Genomic DNA, 15,270 nt, shown 5'->3' with positions numbered 1-15,270 from the left:
TTTGAGTTCATCAACTGTACCAAACAGCCATATATTTATGTCTCATGATGACACAGTGGACAGCAACTGTAGATAACATATCAAAAAACATCAGCTGACATTTCATATCTAAAATAATAAAAAAAAAAAAACTTTTATTTTTCACATATAGCCACATAAATGTGCCGAGAGACACAGTGTCGAAGTGACTGCACGTTATAAAAATGAAGGAACACATCAAAATACATTTCCCAGCACATTTTGTTTACATTGCATACACATTGAATCAGGAGTGGAATTCTCAATTGCACCTTGACAAAGAGTAGAGTGATTTTTTTTTTTTTAAGACAATTTCAAGGCCACCACTATAAGGACTTCTTGGTTGCTCGGCCGTCCAAAAGCAGCGGACAGACAAACTGCATGACGAGTCCCTCGAACAGTGGTTTGTATGCTTGAGAAGTTCTGGCACCTTGGAGCTCTTGACCCGGAGCACCGGCGGAACGCCGCCAAATAACGACCGGCCGTCATCAGGAGCCCACTGGCGACATTGCGGGGCTCGTTTCTTAGCGACCGGATGCATTAAATCTTCAATGAATGCGGCCGCGTAGTTGCAGTTTACGTCGACTACACTCAGTGAGCGCAAGGCAGGCTAAGAGAGTTTATTTTTTTTTAAATTTTTATATCCAGCTTTGTATCCAAAACGGCCAAAAATCTAACTACCAGCATAGATGGTGGGCCAAAGAGAAAAGAGAAGCAGCATCTACAGAGTGAAATAGATTATTTCTAATAACTTAAATACTTAATTAAGCAATACAATACTCCATTTTTAGGGGTCGGGGGATTCAGAGAATGCACACGAAATAGTCCACAGGCTGAAGGGAGCGTGACGTGTGCTGTGGAGGACATTTTGAGGTCCTGAAGAGAAGCTTTGGCACAGCAACATCATGGCACAAGGGTCCGAAGACAGCCCACCCTGACATGCCACCAATGAAGAGAAAAATCTGTGTGTATCATTTGTTTCGTTTTTTTCACTTGGCATGCGAAAAAGTAACTCATTTTGTTGTTTTTGTAAATGTGACAGAAGAAATAGATTTTTCATATTTACACTTTTGGCTTAGAATTTGAAAAACAGCTCGCAGTGCAGTTTGATTTTAATATTTGATTGGTGACCAGGACATTTGGTAGCAATCATTAGTAAAAATAAAATAAAATAAAATGAAACAAGGTATAACTAATATGGATTTTTGATGAAACAATATACATATATTTAATGTAATATTTTTTTGGTCCATTAACACTTTATAAATACTGAATTTACAATACTTTGTCTATCAGTATTTAACTTTGCAAGGCAGAGAAACATTTGCAAAAATCTTTAAAAAATTCGCTTTTCAAATTCCCCCCCCCCCCCCAAAAAAAAAGGTTAAGATATATATATATTTTTGGGTGGCAACAATTTTAAAAGCGCTACTATCAACCGGTTACGGTAATCGATCGGGCCCAACTAAAAACCCGCTACAATCAGTCCAGACTGCGACCAGACGGACAAACACGTTGGAAGCGTTATTTTAATCAATGTGCATTTTGTCCAAAACTGAAGATGTGCTTTTGCAACAATTTGAACCAGTTTGTGAATTTCGTACAAATATTACAAGCATACTTTTTCTCTTCTCAGCATAAATTAAACAATAGTATGCTTATTTGGGTATGATTGATTTCATTGTTAAAAATATATACAATTAAATTGTCTCTAAAAGAAACTAGATTTACAATGTGGTCCATGATGAAAATTAATTTAAAACCCGTGCTCTAAACCAATGATCCCAACCAGAGTGCATGAGTTTTTTTTTTTTTTATATAAATTTTTGTTCAACAATAATGTAAAACTGCTTTACACAATACATAACTCTCCATGTAAACTATGGAACATTTGATGGATCGTGGTCTTGGTCGTGCCAAACCGTTTTAACTCATTCACTGCCATTGACGGCTATAAACGTCAATAATTCATTTAAACTTATTTCTATGAGTTTAACTTTTTTTTTAACCACTTTTGTTAACAAGAGTATGAAAACCTAGATTTTGTTTTATTGTACATTTATAACAGATATTAAACTTGTGATTAATCGCGAGTTAACTAGTGAAGTCATGCGATTAATTACAATGACAAATTTTTATCACCACTTGCCCCTAATTTTTAATAATCTTTTTAAAAAAAATTATGAATTCATGGCAGTGAATGAGTTAAGGATGCTTGTTACTAAATGTATGGGACAATAAATATTAAAATCAAACTCAATCTTATGGCCTGTTTGTCAATTTTTGATCCGAGCGAAAAATGAAAGTACGAAAAATTCGATTTAACAAACAAACAAACTAATCAGTCACTTTTTGGACAACGATACATGGTTTGCGGAGGCTTGTGACAAAAGACTTGAGGTTGAAAAACACAGGCGCCATTTTTCCGATATTACCCGACGGCGCCGAATCCGCCTTACCAGTTCTCTCACAGAGACGACTCCACCTCCGACGTGACGATCACCTGCGGCTGCACCAGAGGCTCGGCGGCCGGCTCCTGGCTTTCGCCGCTGGTGACTCTGAGGTCGCCGCCCGCCTTCTTCTCGCCGGCGGGGTTCTGCTTGTCGCTGGTGCCGCAGCACAGCTTGGGGGCGCACTGAGTCCGGCAGGAGAGCTCGCACAGGGAGTCCTGGGACTCGGAACTGAAGGTGACGAACTCGGGCTGGATGGTGGTGGCGTGGATGCCTTCGTTGTGGAAGAAGTCCTTGATGCGTTTGGCCACCTCCATGTAGGACGTGGGGTCGTGGCACTTGATGTGCGCCGTGGCGATGATGCGGCTGCCCGCCAGTTGCCACACGTGCAGCTCGTGGATGGCCAGGACGCCGTCCAGGCTCAGCAGGCGCTCGTTCAGCCGGTGGATGTTGATCTGCTTGGGGACCGTCTGCAGCAAGATGAGGGCCGACTCCTTCAGGAGCGGGTACGTGGTGTACAGCAGGATGCACACCATGATGAGGCAAAGCGTGGGGTCCAAGTACAGCACCCAGCAGGGGCCCGCCACGTTGGCGGCGGGACTGGTGGGGCCCTCCATGAGATCTAGTAGCGTGTGGTTGCCGTGGTAGTGGTCGCTGGCGTGGCTGTCGACGCACGGGTTGACGCACATCTCGTCTTTGTTGCAGGGCTGCCACACGAAGATGAAGATGAGCGCGTTGATCACCACGATGACCGAGCCCAGGGCGTCGCCCAGCACGTGCAGGAAGACGCCGCGCATGTTGAGCTGCGACGACGAGCCGTGCTCGTTCTCCATCTCTTCGTACTGAGCGCCGCCGTTGATCTGCACCTCGGCGCTCTCTTTCGGGCTCAAGTCTGCGGATGAAAGCAGAGTTCCAAGTTAGCTCATATAGAGATATATTAGGGCAGGGGTCAGCAACCTTTACTGTCAAAAGAGCCGTTTTAGGCCAAATAAGTCACAAAAAAAAATCTGTTTAGGGCCGCAAAATATTTGAACATTATGATGAACAAAACAGTGCGTCTAATCTACTGAGGGCCCAAGTTCTAATTAGAGGTGCGCCATAACAGAAAAATGTGCAGTTTTGCATTTTCTGAGATTCATTTTCTTCTACCTTTCCTCTTTTGTTTTTTCCCCTGCCTTTTTGCTATCAATTTTCTGAATGTATTGTTTTGGGGCAAATTTGTGAACATTTTATGGTCATTTTCAGGATTTCATCTTTTTTTTTGGACATTTTATAGTTGCATTTTTTATGTTTTCTTTTCTGCCTTTAAAAAAAAATCTATTTTCTGACTTCTTTGGACATTTCAATGACATTTTATGGTTACTTTTTGAACTTTTTTTCCCAGCTTTTTTTTTTTTAATTAAACTTTCATGGAATTTTATGGTAAATTTCTGCTTTTAGTCTTTTTCGTGTGTGGACATTTTTTGGTAATATTTAAAAACTTCTTCATCTACCTTTTGTGTCTCTTTTTCTAACATAAAACTGTAGACTGACATTTTTTTAATATTTAATTGTTCATATTTAAACTAAATCGTTAATTAATTTAAAAAATATTTTATTTAAAAAATAAAAATGTAGAAGTTATTTTATACTTCTTTTTTTAGATCTACAATCTATCTGCATCCATTTTTTAATTGGAGTCTGAATCAAATCAGGTTTGACAAGATGGCAGAAAGAAACCCGGGGCATTTTGCGGTCACATAGTGCAGGTTATGCGAAGACTTTTGTGTGGTTTACATTCTGGCAAAAAAAGAAACTCCGTTCAGTCTTCATTTGGGAGGGTGTGAGTTGGTTCGGAGTGTCCACATGTGCCCCAAAACTCACCGACAAGAGTTTGTTTGTGTGGGTTAGACTCTCTGGGGACACCCTCATTTAATCAAACTCCGGGTCAGGACCCAAAATGGGCAGACGGTCCATTTTTATTGGGTAGTTGACATTTTTTATGGTCATGAATAGTAAAATGCTGTCGGCACAAAAATTCTGGGCTAAGAACTTTTTGAAACATCTTTGTTGGGTTAAATCGATGTACTGTATTTTGTGTTTTTCAGCTTTCATGCTATATTTTTGGGCACCACAGAGGAATAACTTTTTTTGTTGTTGTCTTGAGCTAAATAAAAGCCCTGGCCGTTTAGAGCAGAATTTAAATACACTACTCGTTTCTTCATGATCAAAATCCAATCATTGATTAAGGTGGGTAAGAAACCGTTTGCCTCAATCTCTCACACAATGGCGGCTCGTTCATCAGCAGCTAATGGTGTGAGGTTCTGGCCGTTGACGCCGCCATTACGCTGATGTACGGTCCAGTAACTGCTACCAGGGACGTGGAGGAGGGGTGCAAGCAGTTTCCATTTATTGAAAATGTCAAGGCCAAACAGTGCGTGTGGGGGAGAAACCTGGGCCTCGGGAATGGATTTAACCCTTCAGGGCCCAAACGAATAAGAACGATACACGCCTCGAAACTAAAAGACATACAACTATCATGAGGCCGCTTGTTTCTGAATAGGATAATAGGAAATAGATTGGACTGTTATGCAATGTGGACTGCTGACTATGAAGATAGCGTTAGGGGCAGGGGGAGGGCGGGTGGGGGGCCAGTCAACTTGAACATAATGCTCAATCAAAGGCAAGGGTGGGGAACCTGCGGCTTGTGGGCCAATAAATATATCATATTTATACATTTTACTAATATTTTCCCCATTTACAAGAACTCGATTAACCATTTATACATTAATTTTACTTCACCAATTTCAGAGAAAACCTCTAGCTTTTCCTCGAGCCTTTAGTTTAGCTAAAAAAACAACTAAATATATATTTTTTTCTTTAAAAGTGAGAGTATATATCAGGGGCAAAATATGGCCAGAGATAGCCCTGCTCTGTTCTTCAAGCCGGACTTCTGAAAATATAGAAAAATCTCGAAGAATGATTAATTAAAATGAATTCATTTTATTTTTTTCAATGCATTTATCACATTAAATAATTGATTAATTGATTTTAATGGATGGAATGTTTGGGGCGGTAAATTGGTTATTTATTTGAATTATTATTATACTAAATATACATATAGAATTATACACATTTTACCCCGCATGACATGACACCATTAATTAATTAATTAATCAATAATAGTAAAATATTTCTATATAGCCAACAGTATTTTATTAAATAGAGTAGTTAATTCAAGTAAAATTAGCTTCAAGATTAAATGTAAAAATGACAAATATTTAATTAAATATTTTTTATTTTAACTTAAGATCGCCATACACAGAAATATATATATATATATATTAATATGTTTTGTTTTAATTTTTGACAGTCTCAAAGTGACCTGGCCCATCTGTCCATTTGCCAACGCCTACAGGCCGCTAGTGGAACTGCAGGCGACCAACCGAGCCTGTGAGAGTTTGGTCAGGTCTCTTTCTTAAAAAAAAAAAAGTTTTATTTATTTATATTGAGCACAAAAATCTTCAAACCCTCCGCCGATTCGCTTACCGATGGTTTGAGAGGCGTCCGTGGAGGTGCTGTGGTTCCCCACCAAAATGTTGGTTTCCCCAGGAGTCCCGTTGCCGGCCCGGTGAGACTTGGCGCCTTTGCCCTTCTTTCCCCCGTGCGAGTGTCCGTGTCCCCCGCCGGCGTGCCCGTGGAACAAGCACAACCCGAGCAGGTTGACCACCAGCCCCGCGAAGCCCACGCCGGCGAGCACCTGCGGCCGCTCGATCTCTCGGGCCTCGGTGAAGCGCTCGATAGCCTCCAGCACGATGGTGCAGCACAGCGCCGTGAGGAACACCGCGTTGACCAGCGCCCCCATCACCTCGGCCCGGATCCAGCCGAACGTGTTCTTGTCGGTCGATTGGGTCTTCTCGGCGAAGCGCACCGCCACCAGAGCCACGATCAGAGCGATGACGTCCGAAAGCATGTGAAAGGAGTCCGAGAGCATCGAGAGGGATGCGGTGATCCGGCTCACCACCACCTCCACGATGAAAAAGGCGAACGTCAGCAAGAGCATGCATAGCAGCCGCAGTCGATTAGGCGCACAAGCCATTTTGCTCTCGATATTATAGAAAGGGGGGAAAACTAGCTTGTCAAAGCTAGCTAGCAAGAATGAACTCCGAGCTAACAACTCGAGCTAACTGGCTGCCCGAGAGACAATACGAGCCCCCCGCACTACACACACTCTACAGTTGCCCCTTAATGGCAGCGGCACTTCGAATGGGATAACAATTCATCCGACAAATAGTGACTCTTCAACCACCATGATCCGACGTTCTCCCTAGCTCCAGTTTGCAGACGGGCTGAAACTTTGCACCCGAGCCGGTAAACTTTCCACACGGAACACAGAATGACTGGGGAAAGGACACGCCCTATGCGGGTTCCTATTGGACGAGAGGACAAAAGGTTCAAGCCGATTGGTTGGATGCCATTGTCAACGTAAAAGGGTGGGATATAGTAACCGGGCAACGGTGGTTGCTACGCACGCCACACGAGCGTAGTCTCGCGATGATTGACGTGCGCATTATCGTGTACAACTTACTCCTATCAAATAAAATAGAAATAACGACCGCTAGTATGACTTCAACAAGCCTAGCTACACTTACCGATAGACATAGCTTACAAAAGTATGTACGTATGTTACACCTTTGACGTAAACAACGTGAGCTCTTGACGACTGACACGCATGTGTTCGTCTTCTTATATTATGTAATATAATATGGTGACTCACTATATTACCAAAACTAATAATGGTTTGTAGACGTGTGCTTTGGTTAAGGGTGTCTTCCCCCCACACCTCCCGAATCATGTTTGTCATTTTACATTACATTACATCGACTATGGTGTAGAAATTACATTTAATTTGAGGGTAGTCCTAATTACTTATTCAATATTAATTGAAAGTCACTTAAAAATAAGAATTACGCTAATGGTTAAGAAGAATTGCTAAAAAAAAAATACGATAGTGGAAAACTGGCGACACTGTGTGGCAAATTTAGACACTTAAATCAATGGACAATTATGGTAAACGAGTGACCTCTTGTGGCACATTTAGGTATTTGAACAGGCGTATTCATATACTGTATTGGAATTAGTTTGATTTATTTTACTTTTTATAAATTTGTATTAGCTTGGTTATTGTATATTTTCTTTCTTTCTGTATTTCATTTTATATCTCTTAATTTTATATTGTTTAATGGTTGAAAAAATTAATGAGCCAGCCATTCTGCACGTCTGCTAAACAGTGGGGCTAATTTACATAACCACCCCAACACTGAGTTTCCCAACCGAGTGAAGTTGCAAAGTGAAAAAAAACACTTTGACGTGGCGGTCAAATCATGTCAAAGTCAAAAGGTAAGCAGAGCTGCAAGGCATTCCCGCCCGCTATAGTGATACAATTTCACAATGGCAAAAAAAAAGAAAGAAGCTGTTTTGAAAGTGTCAACTTTTGATCCTTTTGACAAAAGAATGCTTCTGATATGTTCATTAATGCCAATTATAACCTATTAGTTTGGTCACATGTTGTATTTTGAATCAATTTTTGAGACTTCTAATCATAACATCTGGCTTAATTACAATATATTGTACAAGCACACAACCATATAAATAACACACACACAAGCTTAAATTACACTCAGTAGTCACCGCACTTTGCTAACATTTACACTTGGACCCGCTACAGCTGTCAGACGCGGAAGCCGAGGATCTGACAGGCTTTCTCCACATCAGTCAGGATTTGAGCATGTCGACTGACGATGTCGTCCCGTCGCGTCATTGCCACAGAGTGATTCAACTGACGGTTTTCCTTGTTGCCGCCTGCAAAGTGGACCCTCTTCTTGCCCGGAGAGTACCGCTCCCACACACCTAGGGGAGCAAAATAGTATTTTTCATCAATTCCAGTTAAGTTACTTCTTCTTCTTTTTTTTTAACTCATTCACTGCCATTGACGGCTATAGACGTCAAAAATGTATTTTAACTATTAGTTTCACATTTTTTTCCACTTTTGTTAAAAGTATGAAAACCTATAAAAAAAAAAAAGACTACATTTAGAACAGATATAACATTTGTGATTAATTGTGAGTTAACTAGTGAAGTCATGTGATTAATTGCAATTTTTATTTTATTTTTAAGTGTTATTAATCACATGACTTCACTAGTTAACTCACGATTAATCACACATTTTATATCTGTTATAAATGTACAATAAAAAAAATTCTAGGTTTTCATACTCTTGTTAACAAAAGTGGGGAAAAAGTGAAACTAATAGAAATAGTTCAAATGAATTTTTGACGTCTATAGCCGTCAATGGCAGTGAATGTTTTTTCAAGTTCGGTAAAATCTTTATTGATATATAGCACTTACCCTATTAAAAAAAAAATAGTTAAATATACAGGAATAAAATCATACAGAAATTTCCAAGCTGGTGTGTGTCCAGAGGTCTTCATTGGCTGTGCATACCTGAGCTTTTATCAAAAAGGGGGGCCTGCTCCCTCTGATGCTCCACATGCAAATTCTTCAATAAACTCTCAGCTCTGGAACCAAACATAAATGGGTAGACCATAAATCCAACCATCCACACCTATGAATAATTTTATATCCAATGAATATAACATGCATTTTTTTTTTTATGTGGGAGGACATGCAAACTCCCCAATGTCACAGGTGTCAAACTCAAGGCCCGGGGGCCAGATCTGGCCTGCCACATTGTTTTATGTGGCCCGACATAGCAAACCGATCGAACATTATCTTCATTTTTTTTTTAAAACATTGAGATACTTTTAAAATAAAAGTAATATTTGAACATGCCCTTTTTTACTGGCATCTGATTCAAAAACTAACAATAAATCGATTTGTTGTGTCATACATTGACTTTGCTTCACACGCCGCCCTAACCCTAACTACGCTATGCCCCGCAACAAAACCGAATCAATACCTTGATAGTTTCTCAGCTGCGAGGTGTTCACGGACACACATCTCACGTTCTCGTCCTGTAAACAAAGGGCAAATTAACAACTCTGCATTTGTCCAAATATGAGAGTATGTGGTCCTCCCCTTCACATTTACTTGTAGCTCTTGTTGACTTGTCCCCATTATTTACTCTTTCCACTTTGAAAAATTGCAAACAATGGTTTGACGGCTGCCCCCGTCACCAACTCCCATGTGGACTCCCAAGTACAAGAGAAAACCAAACTCACGCTCCAGCATCTCCTCGCGCTCTTGGAGCGCCTTTTCCCGCTCTTTCAGGGCCCGCTCTCGGAGTCTGAGCTCTGCGGCAGAAGGTGTCGATCCTGTGGGCTTTTCAGAAGCGCCGTCAGAGTCTGCGGACCGCCTCCGAAGCTGCCGCGCCTTCCTCTGCTCTTCGCTGACTGCTTGGGTTAGAAGGCTGCTTTGGAGGATGGATTCTACAGAAGGCCTCAGATAGTCCTGGCGGCGGCGGCAACAACAGACAGCATGAATCACAATTGGAAAATTCCTTAATATGGGATGTTACGTTTATGTCATTTCGAACCTTCAAGTTGAGCATTTTCTTGAGCAGGGTGTTTAATTCCTCGGAGTATCGATACGGGATTCGGTTGAATTTGCCCTCTCGGATCTTAACGGCTAACTCTTTTTGGTTGTAGGCGGTAAAGGGGGGCCTGGAAAGACATTTTTTTTTTTTATTTAGCTTTATAGTAAACAAAGCAAGCGGTGAGGAAACGCTCTCAAGCAAACTTACGATAGGGCACACAGTTCATACAGCAAACAACCCAGTGACCAGATATCCGACTTTTCATTGTATGACATCTGGTTGATTTGCTCCTGAAAGGCAAACGTTGCGTCAATCATAACCTTTTTCGAAACTGGCACTATTCAGAATTTAGGAGAACTCACAGGCGACATATAGTAAGGCGTTCCGACAAACGTCTTGGCGAAGCTGGTTTCGTGGTTGAGGATCCGGGCGAGGCCGAAGTCACCCAGCTTCACGTTCTGCTTGACGTCCAGGAAGATGTTGGCTGGTTTCAAGTCCCGGTGAAGGACGGTGGGCCTGCCGTCACTCCGCCTGTGGCACTCCTTCAGCGCCAACATGAGTTGCGCCGTGACACGCAGGACGAACTTTTCGTCTAAATAGCGTCTGCGGAAACAAGAGAAAATATATTTCATTATTATTATTTTTTTAAATGAGTATCGTTGAGTGCCATATTACCGAGGGCCACAAATTCACCTTTCCCTGATGCATCGTCGGGCAATGAGGCTCGCCAGGTCACCACCCTCGCAGTACTCCATGACAATGTACAGAGTAGTGTTGGTGCGGTCGATGATGCGGTCGTAGTATCTCACTATGTTGGGATGCTTCAGCTCCCTCAGGAGGTTCACCTCCGACACCAGCATCTGCTTCTCGCTCTCGGCCATTGTGCCATAATCCAGCTCCTTCCACACCAGAACCTTGGTTGAGTAAGGGGGGGGGGGGGGGCAATACAGGCATGACAAGTACAAGAAGCAAGGCTGAGGTTGTCTGGAAGTCTGATGAAGAAAAACTCAAGGACGTGGAGATCAAAGTACAAGGGACTCAAATTTGAGGGAAATCGTACACCGTTAACAAGAGCCTTTGGAGAAGACGCATACAAAAAGTACAACCCCGAATTAGATATTTATTTAAAACATATTTAGTGCAATTATGACATTTCAATGTTACAAATGGCACACGAGGGACTAGTTTGCGCATTGGCGCAAGAATTCGACGACGTCACACGCTCAGCGTGTTTTTTCGAATGAAGTGACTTCCTGGAACACGTGCTCCAATCATAACAGACATGAAGCCTTATTTTTTCATAGTTTTAATTAAAAATAAAATAAAATACAATGATTACTCACTTTTCCGTCAGATTTCCGTTTTATTTTCTGACATCTTCCGTAAGAACCGGACCCAATGGTGTGCAGCACCTCGTAGTCTTCAATGCGGGACGGCATCTTGTTTTCGTCACACAAGCGAACGACGCAAAAGTTCTGTTAAAATGTTAGATTACATTACATTAACTTTTCAAAGTGCGTCGCTTTGGCTGTTTGTTGAACAGATGTCAAAAGATCAGCAAGTGTCCGTGTGCTTGCCGTTGTTGGGGAAACAGAAAGCGACTCCGCAATTTTTAAATTAGTTTAGCAAACGAATCTCGATTGTGATTGGTTTACTCACCAGGAAAAAGATGTCATGATTGGTTAGAGACAGGGTGGGCGTGGCAACGTTGCCAGGGATACGGCTGTGCCCAAGAACCGCGAGATTAAAGCGGTAAACGCACCAGCCCTCCACTAGAGTACGCCAAATAGTCGCATAATGCGCAGTACTGTATTTATCTTGTGCAAAAACAGTTGACATTTCATAAACACAGTAGCTCTCTGAATAAATTTTCAAGCAAAGGTAAGAACAAAACCAAAAATAATATGTTTTGTTTAAAATGTCTGTTGGCCTAAAAAGATAATTGGACACTTGTTAATTTTTTTGATTGTTTTTCATTTTTAATAAAACAATTTATTTGTATCTATTCTTGTAATCTTAAAACAAATATTTAAACATACAGTACAGATATATATTTTTTATTTATAAAATATATTTAAATATGTATGAGGCAATTTATTTACAATTGCCATTTTGATATTTAGCTGCTGTAATTCTTTAGGCGTATGAATAACATTGTAAACAAAATAATCGCCAAGCCATTTTTCCCCTACCACAAATTGACTTTTTTTTTTTTTCACTAGCGGTACATTGGTCAGTTTCCATTGCCGCTTCACTTACACTTGCTCAAATGATTCATTTATTTGCTCTCCTGGGGAGTCGCGACAACCCAAAACTGACACCGCTCACACCGTGGGGAGGGAGAGCATCCAGGGACCGATCTGTCAGTCTGGCTCCGCGAAGGTCACTCCTGCAGAGAGCCTGAGGACTGTGGGATGTCATAGTATAGTTGTAGCTGTGTCAATACAGGCTTGCTGGGTCAAGAGGAAAACAGGCATCTTAAAAAAATAATAACAACAACAGACATCTTACTGAGGGAGAACAGGAGTTTAAAGGGAGGAGGCTGCAACATTCAGCCGGGTCTTCTTCTTCACTGCAGTATTTTGACATAGTAGACAGATAGATGGATACTTTATTAGTCCTGTGAGGGGTAAAAGGATGTTTTATTTCTTGCTGCCACATGGAACGTTCTCATTGCTGGAGGACCCACCAAACCGTGATATTGAGCGCCCTGGGGCCCATACCTGTGAAATGGTTCATTGCAAGTGGCACTGCACAACACAGACGGGACACTTTCCTCTGGTGAAGAGCTTGTCGGTAACATGTCTCATTTACCTGGTTAAAAAGAGCATTGAGGACAAGCAGAACACGGCCTTTTTACGATCTTTGATGTTTTATTCCAGCACAGGTTTTTTTGTGTTGTAAAATGGCTGTGTAACTAGGAATTTTAAAGGAGAAGTACAAAATGGGAAATTACAGACAGTTCTAGTATCATTTGTTTTAATCCCTATTGTGTTTATTTCCTAAAACCACATCTAGGAAAAACATCACTTTCCCTGCCTTCTTTGGAAACACAGATGAGAAAAAAATATATATAAGGGCCAGTGAATGACACAGATTTTAAAACATTTTACCAGCTAAATTAGGTAGCGCTTTTTTTGTATTTCACACAGTTTTTTTTGCCAACAATGACAAAGAATGAGGGCCAGCAATTTTTTTTGCTAACAATAAATGCAGCACCTCTAGAATTCTCAAAAAGAACAACAACAATTGAAATCAGAACTAAAAGAACTTTTTATGCCATAATGTGGCCTCCGCCCTTGCTGAATTCATTTCAGATCAAACCTTTAGAACTATTCATCCTAACAAATCATTATTATTTTTTTCCCCCTTAAGAAAACAGTATCACTGGGGAATGTAGTGTTAGACAGGTTTCCCCCAAAATAATGTCTGCGTCCATTTTTATTTGGATTGCCGATTGTCAGAGTAACATGTAAGCTTGAAGAAAAATAGAAAGTCCTATGGTTTTATGTTATGACAATTCATGATATTTTTAAAGTCGATTTTGGTACCAAAGGAACGACATTTAAGTTTTGAGAAGACAACATTTTGGGAAACCCTGTCCAAAGGTAAATCGGCAAATGCTTAGGACAAAAAGAAGATTTACATACATTGGGTCTTCCCGACCCAAAAATGTTTGGGATGACACAAGGCTGCCAACAACTGCTTGGGAAAATAAAATGAAAACCACAACAGTGTACCAATGAGAAGTAAACACAAAATTATGTTTGTTCTAAAAAAAAGAAAAAGAAATAAAAATAAAATCTGAATTATTCACAGACTGGTGACTTTCTTTTTGAGGTTTGTTATGTACAGAGGATTTGGTGTCTTGAAAATGAAATCATATTCCATGAATTGTTTCCACTTTCTGACGTCACACAGTAACAACACATAAAGCACATTAGTCAAGGGGGAGGGAAAAGTTCAATAAAAAAAGAGGGCATGGGGGGCACCCACATTTTCTTCCTACTGTATCAATGCCTACACTTCTTAAAGCCAAAGTGAACGGTCGTCTTTTTTTTTTTTTGATGCTGTGGAAAGCATTCAACACAAACATTATGTTCCCTTGTGTTTGTTGACAACACTGAGCGTATGGCTTAAATAATTATAAAACTACGCAGTTTGATGAAAAGGTTGGGTGAGGGGGGGGGGGGGGGAAGTCTCACCTTCTCAGTCCATCTTGTTGAGATGATGCACACGAGTCCACACGAGTTCCTTTTCAAGTGATCTGCACGTTTCCACTCAAGTTCGACGGCGTTTCACTTGGAGCGGGGGTTCGCCAGTGTAAACAGCCCGGACGACAACGAAAAGATAAATGTGCTGGCTGTCGTGGAGATGCGGGGGGCTAACAAGGAAAAGGGAAAAAAAACAAAAACAAAAAAAACATAGGCAGCTACCACTCAGGAAAAAAAATCCTGGGACAGGGAGCAGTTTGGATCTTTAGTGCAATGTGGGCCAAGGGGAGGAGGAGGAGCAGAGCGTCCACACGGCTGCTTCGAGACGTCCACTTGGCGTCGTAAAAAGGGCAGGCTAAAGGGCGGACTTGATGTTTCTACTCTCACAGTATTCACACGTCCATACGCACTCCATGGAACTAAACCGGTCCTTTTTGTCCTGAGCCTCTTGAATGCATGACTGTGTGAGGGCCTATGTGTAAACATCAACATGAGAGCCATGACGTGAGAGATCATGTGTAGTGTCTACACGTCCTATACATATTTTTGTTTTTGTTTTTCTTTTGAACCACCCCATGTGTAGCCTCGCCACGCTAATTGCTAATGTACAGTCATCGCATGACACTGGCGGATCCCGAGGGGCTTCTTCCTGCTCGCCTCGTCGGCGGACTCAAAACATACCGCAGTAGAGGTGCCGCAAGAGACTGTACCACATGTAGCCGGAAACAAAAGCAAACGACTGGACGGCGCACAGCCACACGGGGTCAAGGGTCATTTGCCGAGCGACCGCTTCCTTTTGGCCCTCGGGAGGCGGGAACGCTCCTGTTGAGAAGGACAGAAGGAATGGCAGTAGTGAAGTGATGCAATCTTGGTGGGAATTACGACGGAACGTTAGCATTGCTAATTGAGTTAACGCTAGATACGCAACAAAGGATTACATCTGGGTGGTTATTTTCTTTGGCTATTTTGCCGTTTTTGCCGCATTGTCTTTGGATTCATGGAAAAGTGCTAGCATTGCCTGCATTTTGCTTTCTTTAGCCAAGATCTGGTGGTC

The 15,270-nt window shown here is 41.5% G+C and overlaps 3 protein-coding genes across 8 annotated transcripts in view; all 3 read right to left on the bottom strand.

Moving 5' to 3' along the window:
- On the bottom strand, positions 1–6,823 carry slc30a1a (solute carrier family 30 member 1a). Of its 2 annotated transcripts, XM_086061700.1 has the most exons (3): positions 5,997–6,823; positions 2,478–3,360; positions 1–952 (listed from the first exon to the last, which is right to left on the bottom strand). In XM_086061700.1, the coding sequence occupies exons 1-2, from the start codon at positions 6,544–6,546 to the stop codon at positions 2,486–2,488; spliced, it is 1,425 nt and encodes a 474-aa protein (XP_085917826.1). In that variant the 5' UTR covers positions 6,547–6,823; the 3' UTR covers positions 1–952; positions 2,478–2,485. The 2 variants fall into 2 exon arrangements, with proteins under 2 accessions (XP_085917826.1, XP_085917825.1); XM_086061699.1 differs by having other exon boundaries at positions 1–3,360.
- Positions 6,824–7,766: 943 nt separating this feature from the next.
- On the bottom strand, positions 7,767–14,344 carry nek2 (NIMA-related kinase 2). Of its 5 annotated transcripts, none has more exons than XM_086061483.1 (13): positions 14,208–14,314; positions 12,726–12,816; positions 12,514–12,622; positions 12,262–12,409; positions 11,346–11,477; positions 10,696–10,901; positions 10,365–10,605; positions 10,210–10,292; positions 10,003–10,129; positions 9,689–9,917; positions 9,427–9,481; positions 8,952–9,025; positions 7,767–8,357 (listed from the first exon to the last, which is right to left on the bottom strand). In XM_086061483.1, the coding sequence occupies exons 5-13, from the start codon at positions 11,439–11,441 to the stop codon at positions 8,179–8,181; spliced, it is 1,290 nt and encodes a 429-aa protein (XP_085917609.1). In that variant the 5' UTR covers positions 11,442–11,477; positions 12,262–12,409; positions 12,514–12,622; positions 12,726–12,816; positions 14,208–14,314; the 3' UTR covers positions 7,767–8,178. The 5 variants fall into 5 exon arrangements, with proteins under 5 accessions (XP_085917609.1, XP_085917606.1, XP_085917607.1 ...); XM_086061480.1 differs by having other exon boundaries at positions 7,770–8,357; positions 10,696–10,916; XM_086061481.1 differs by having other exon boundaries at positions 7,770–8,357; positions 10,696–10,916; positions 12,514–12,574.
- Positions 12,856–15,270, bottom strand: part of lpgat1 (lysophosphatidylglycerol acyltransferase 1) — a 29,280-nt gene continuing 26,865 nt past the window's right edge. Inside the window, exon 8 of the mRNA XM_086061485.1 lies at positions 12,856–15,038. Coding sequence (XP_085917611.1) covers positions 14,887–15,038 — 152 coding nt within the window. The 3' untranslated portion in view covers positions 12,856–14,886. The remainder of the gene's footprint in view (positions 15,039–15,270) is intronic.

Source organism: Leptonotus elevatus, chromosome 18 (assembly GCF_054856555.1).
Source record: "Leptonotus elevatus isolate MCC_2025b chromosome 18, RoL_Lele_1.0, whole genome shotgun sequence".
Lineage (NCBI taxonomy): Eukaryota > Metazoa > Chordata > Actinopteri > Syngnathiformes > Syngnathidae > Leptonotus > Leptonotus elevatus.
Note: the sequence above shows the minus strand (reverse complement) of the source record. Positions and strands in the feature narration are given on the sequence as shown.

Coding starts and splice junctions, on each gene's coding strand:
- nek2 (XM_086061482.1), bottom strand. CDS start 11,441: ATGCCGTCCCGCATTGAAGACTACGAGGTGCTGCACACCATTGGGTCC. Junction 10,917..11,345: donor AACGGAAATCTGACGGAAAA/GTGAGTAATCAT, acceptor TACTCAACCAAG/GTTCTGGTGTGGAAGGAGCT. Junction 9,026..9,426: donor GCAGCTGAGAAACTATCAAG/GTATTGATTCGG, acceptor GTTTGGTTCCAG/AGCTGAGAGTTTATTGAAGA.
- slc30a1a (XM_086061699.1), bottom strand. CDS start 6,546: ATGGCTTGTGCGCCTAATCGACTGCGGCTGCTATGCATGCTCTTGCTG. Junction 3,361..5,996: donor GGACGCCTCTCAAACCATCG/GTAAGCGAATCG, acceptor TTTCATCCGCAG/ACTTGAGCCCGAAAGAGAGC.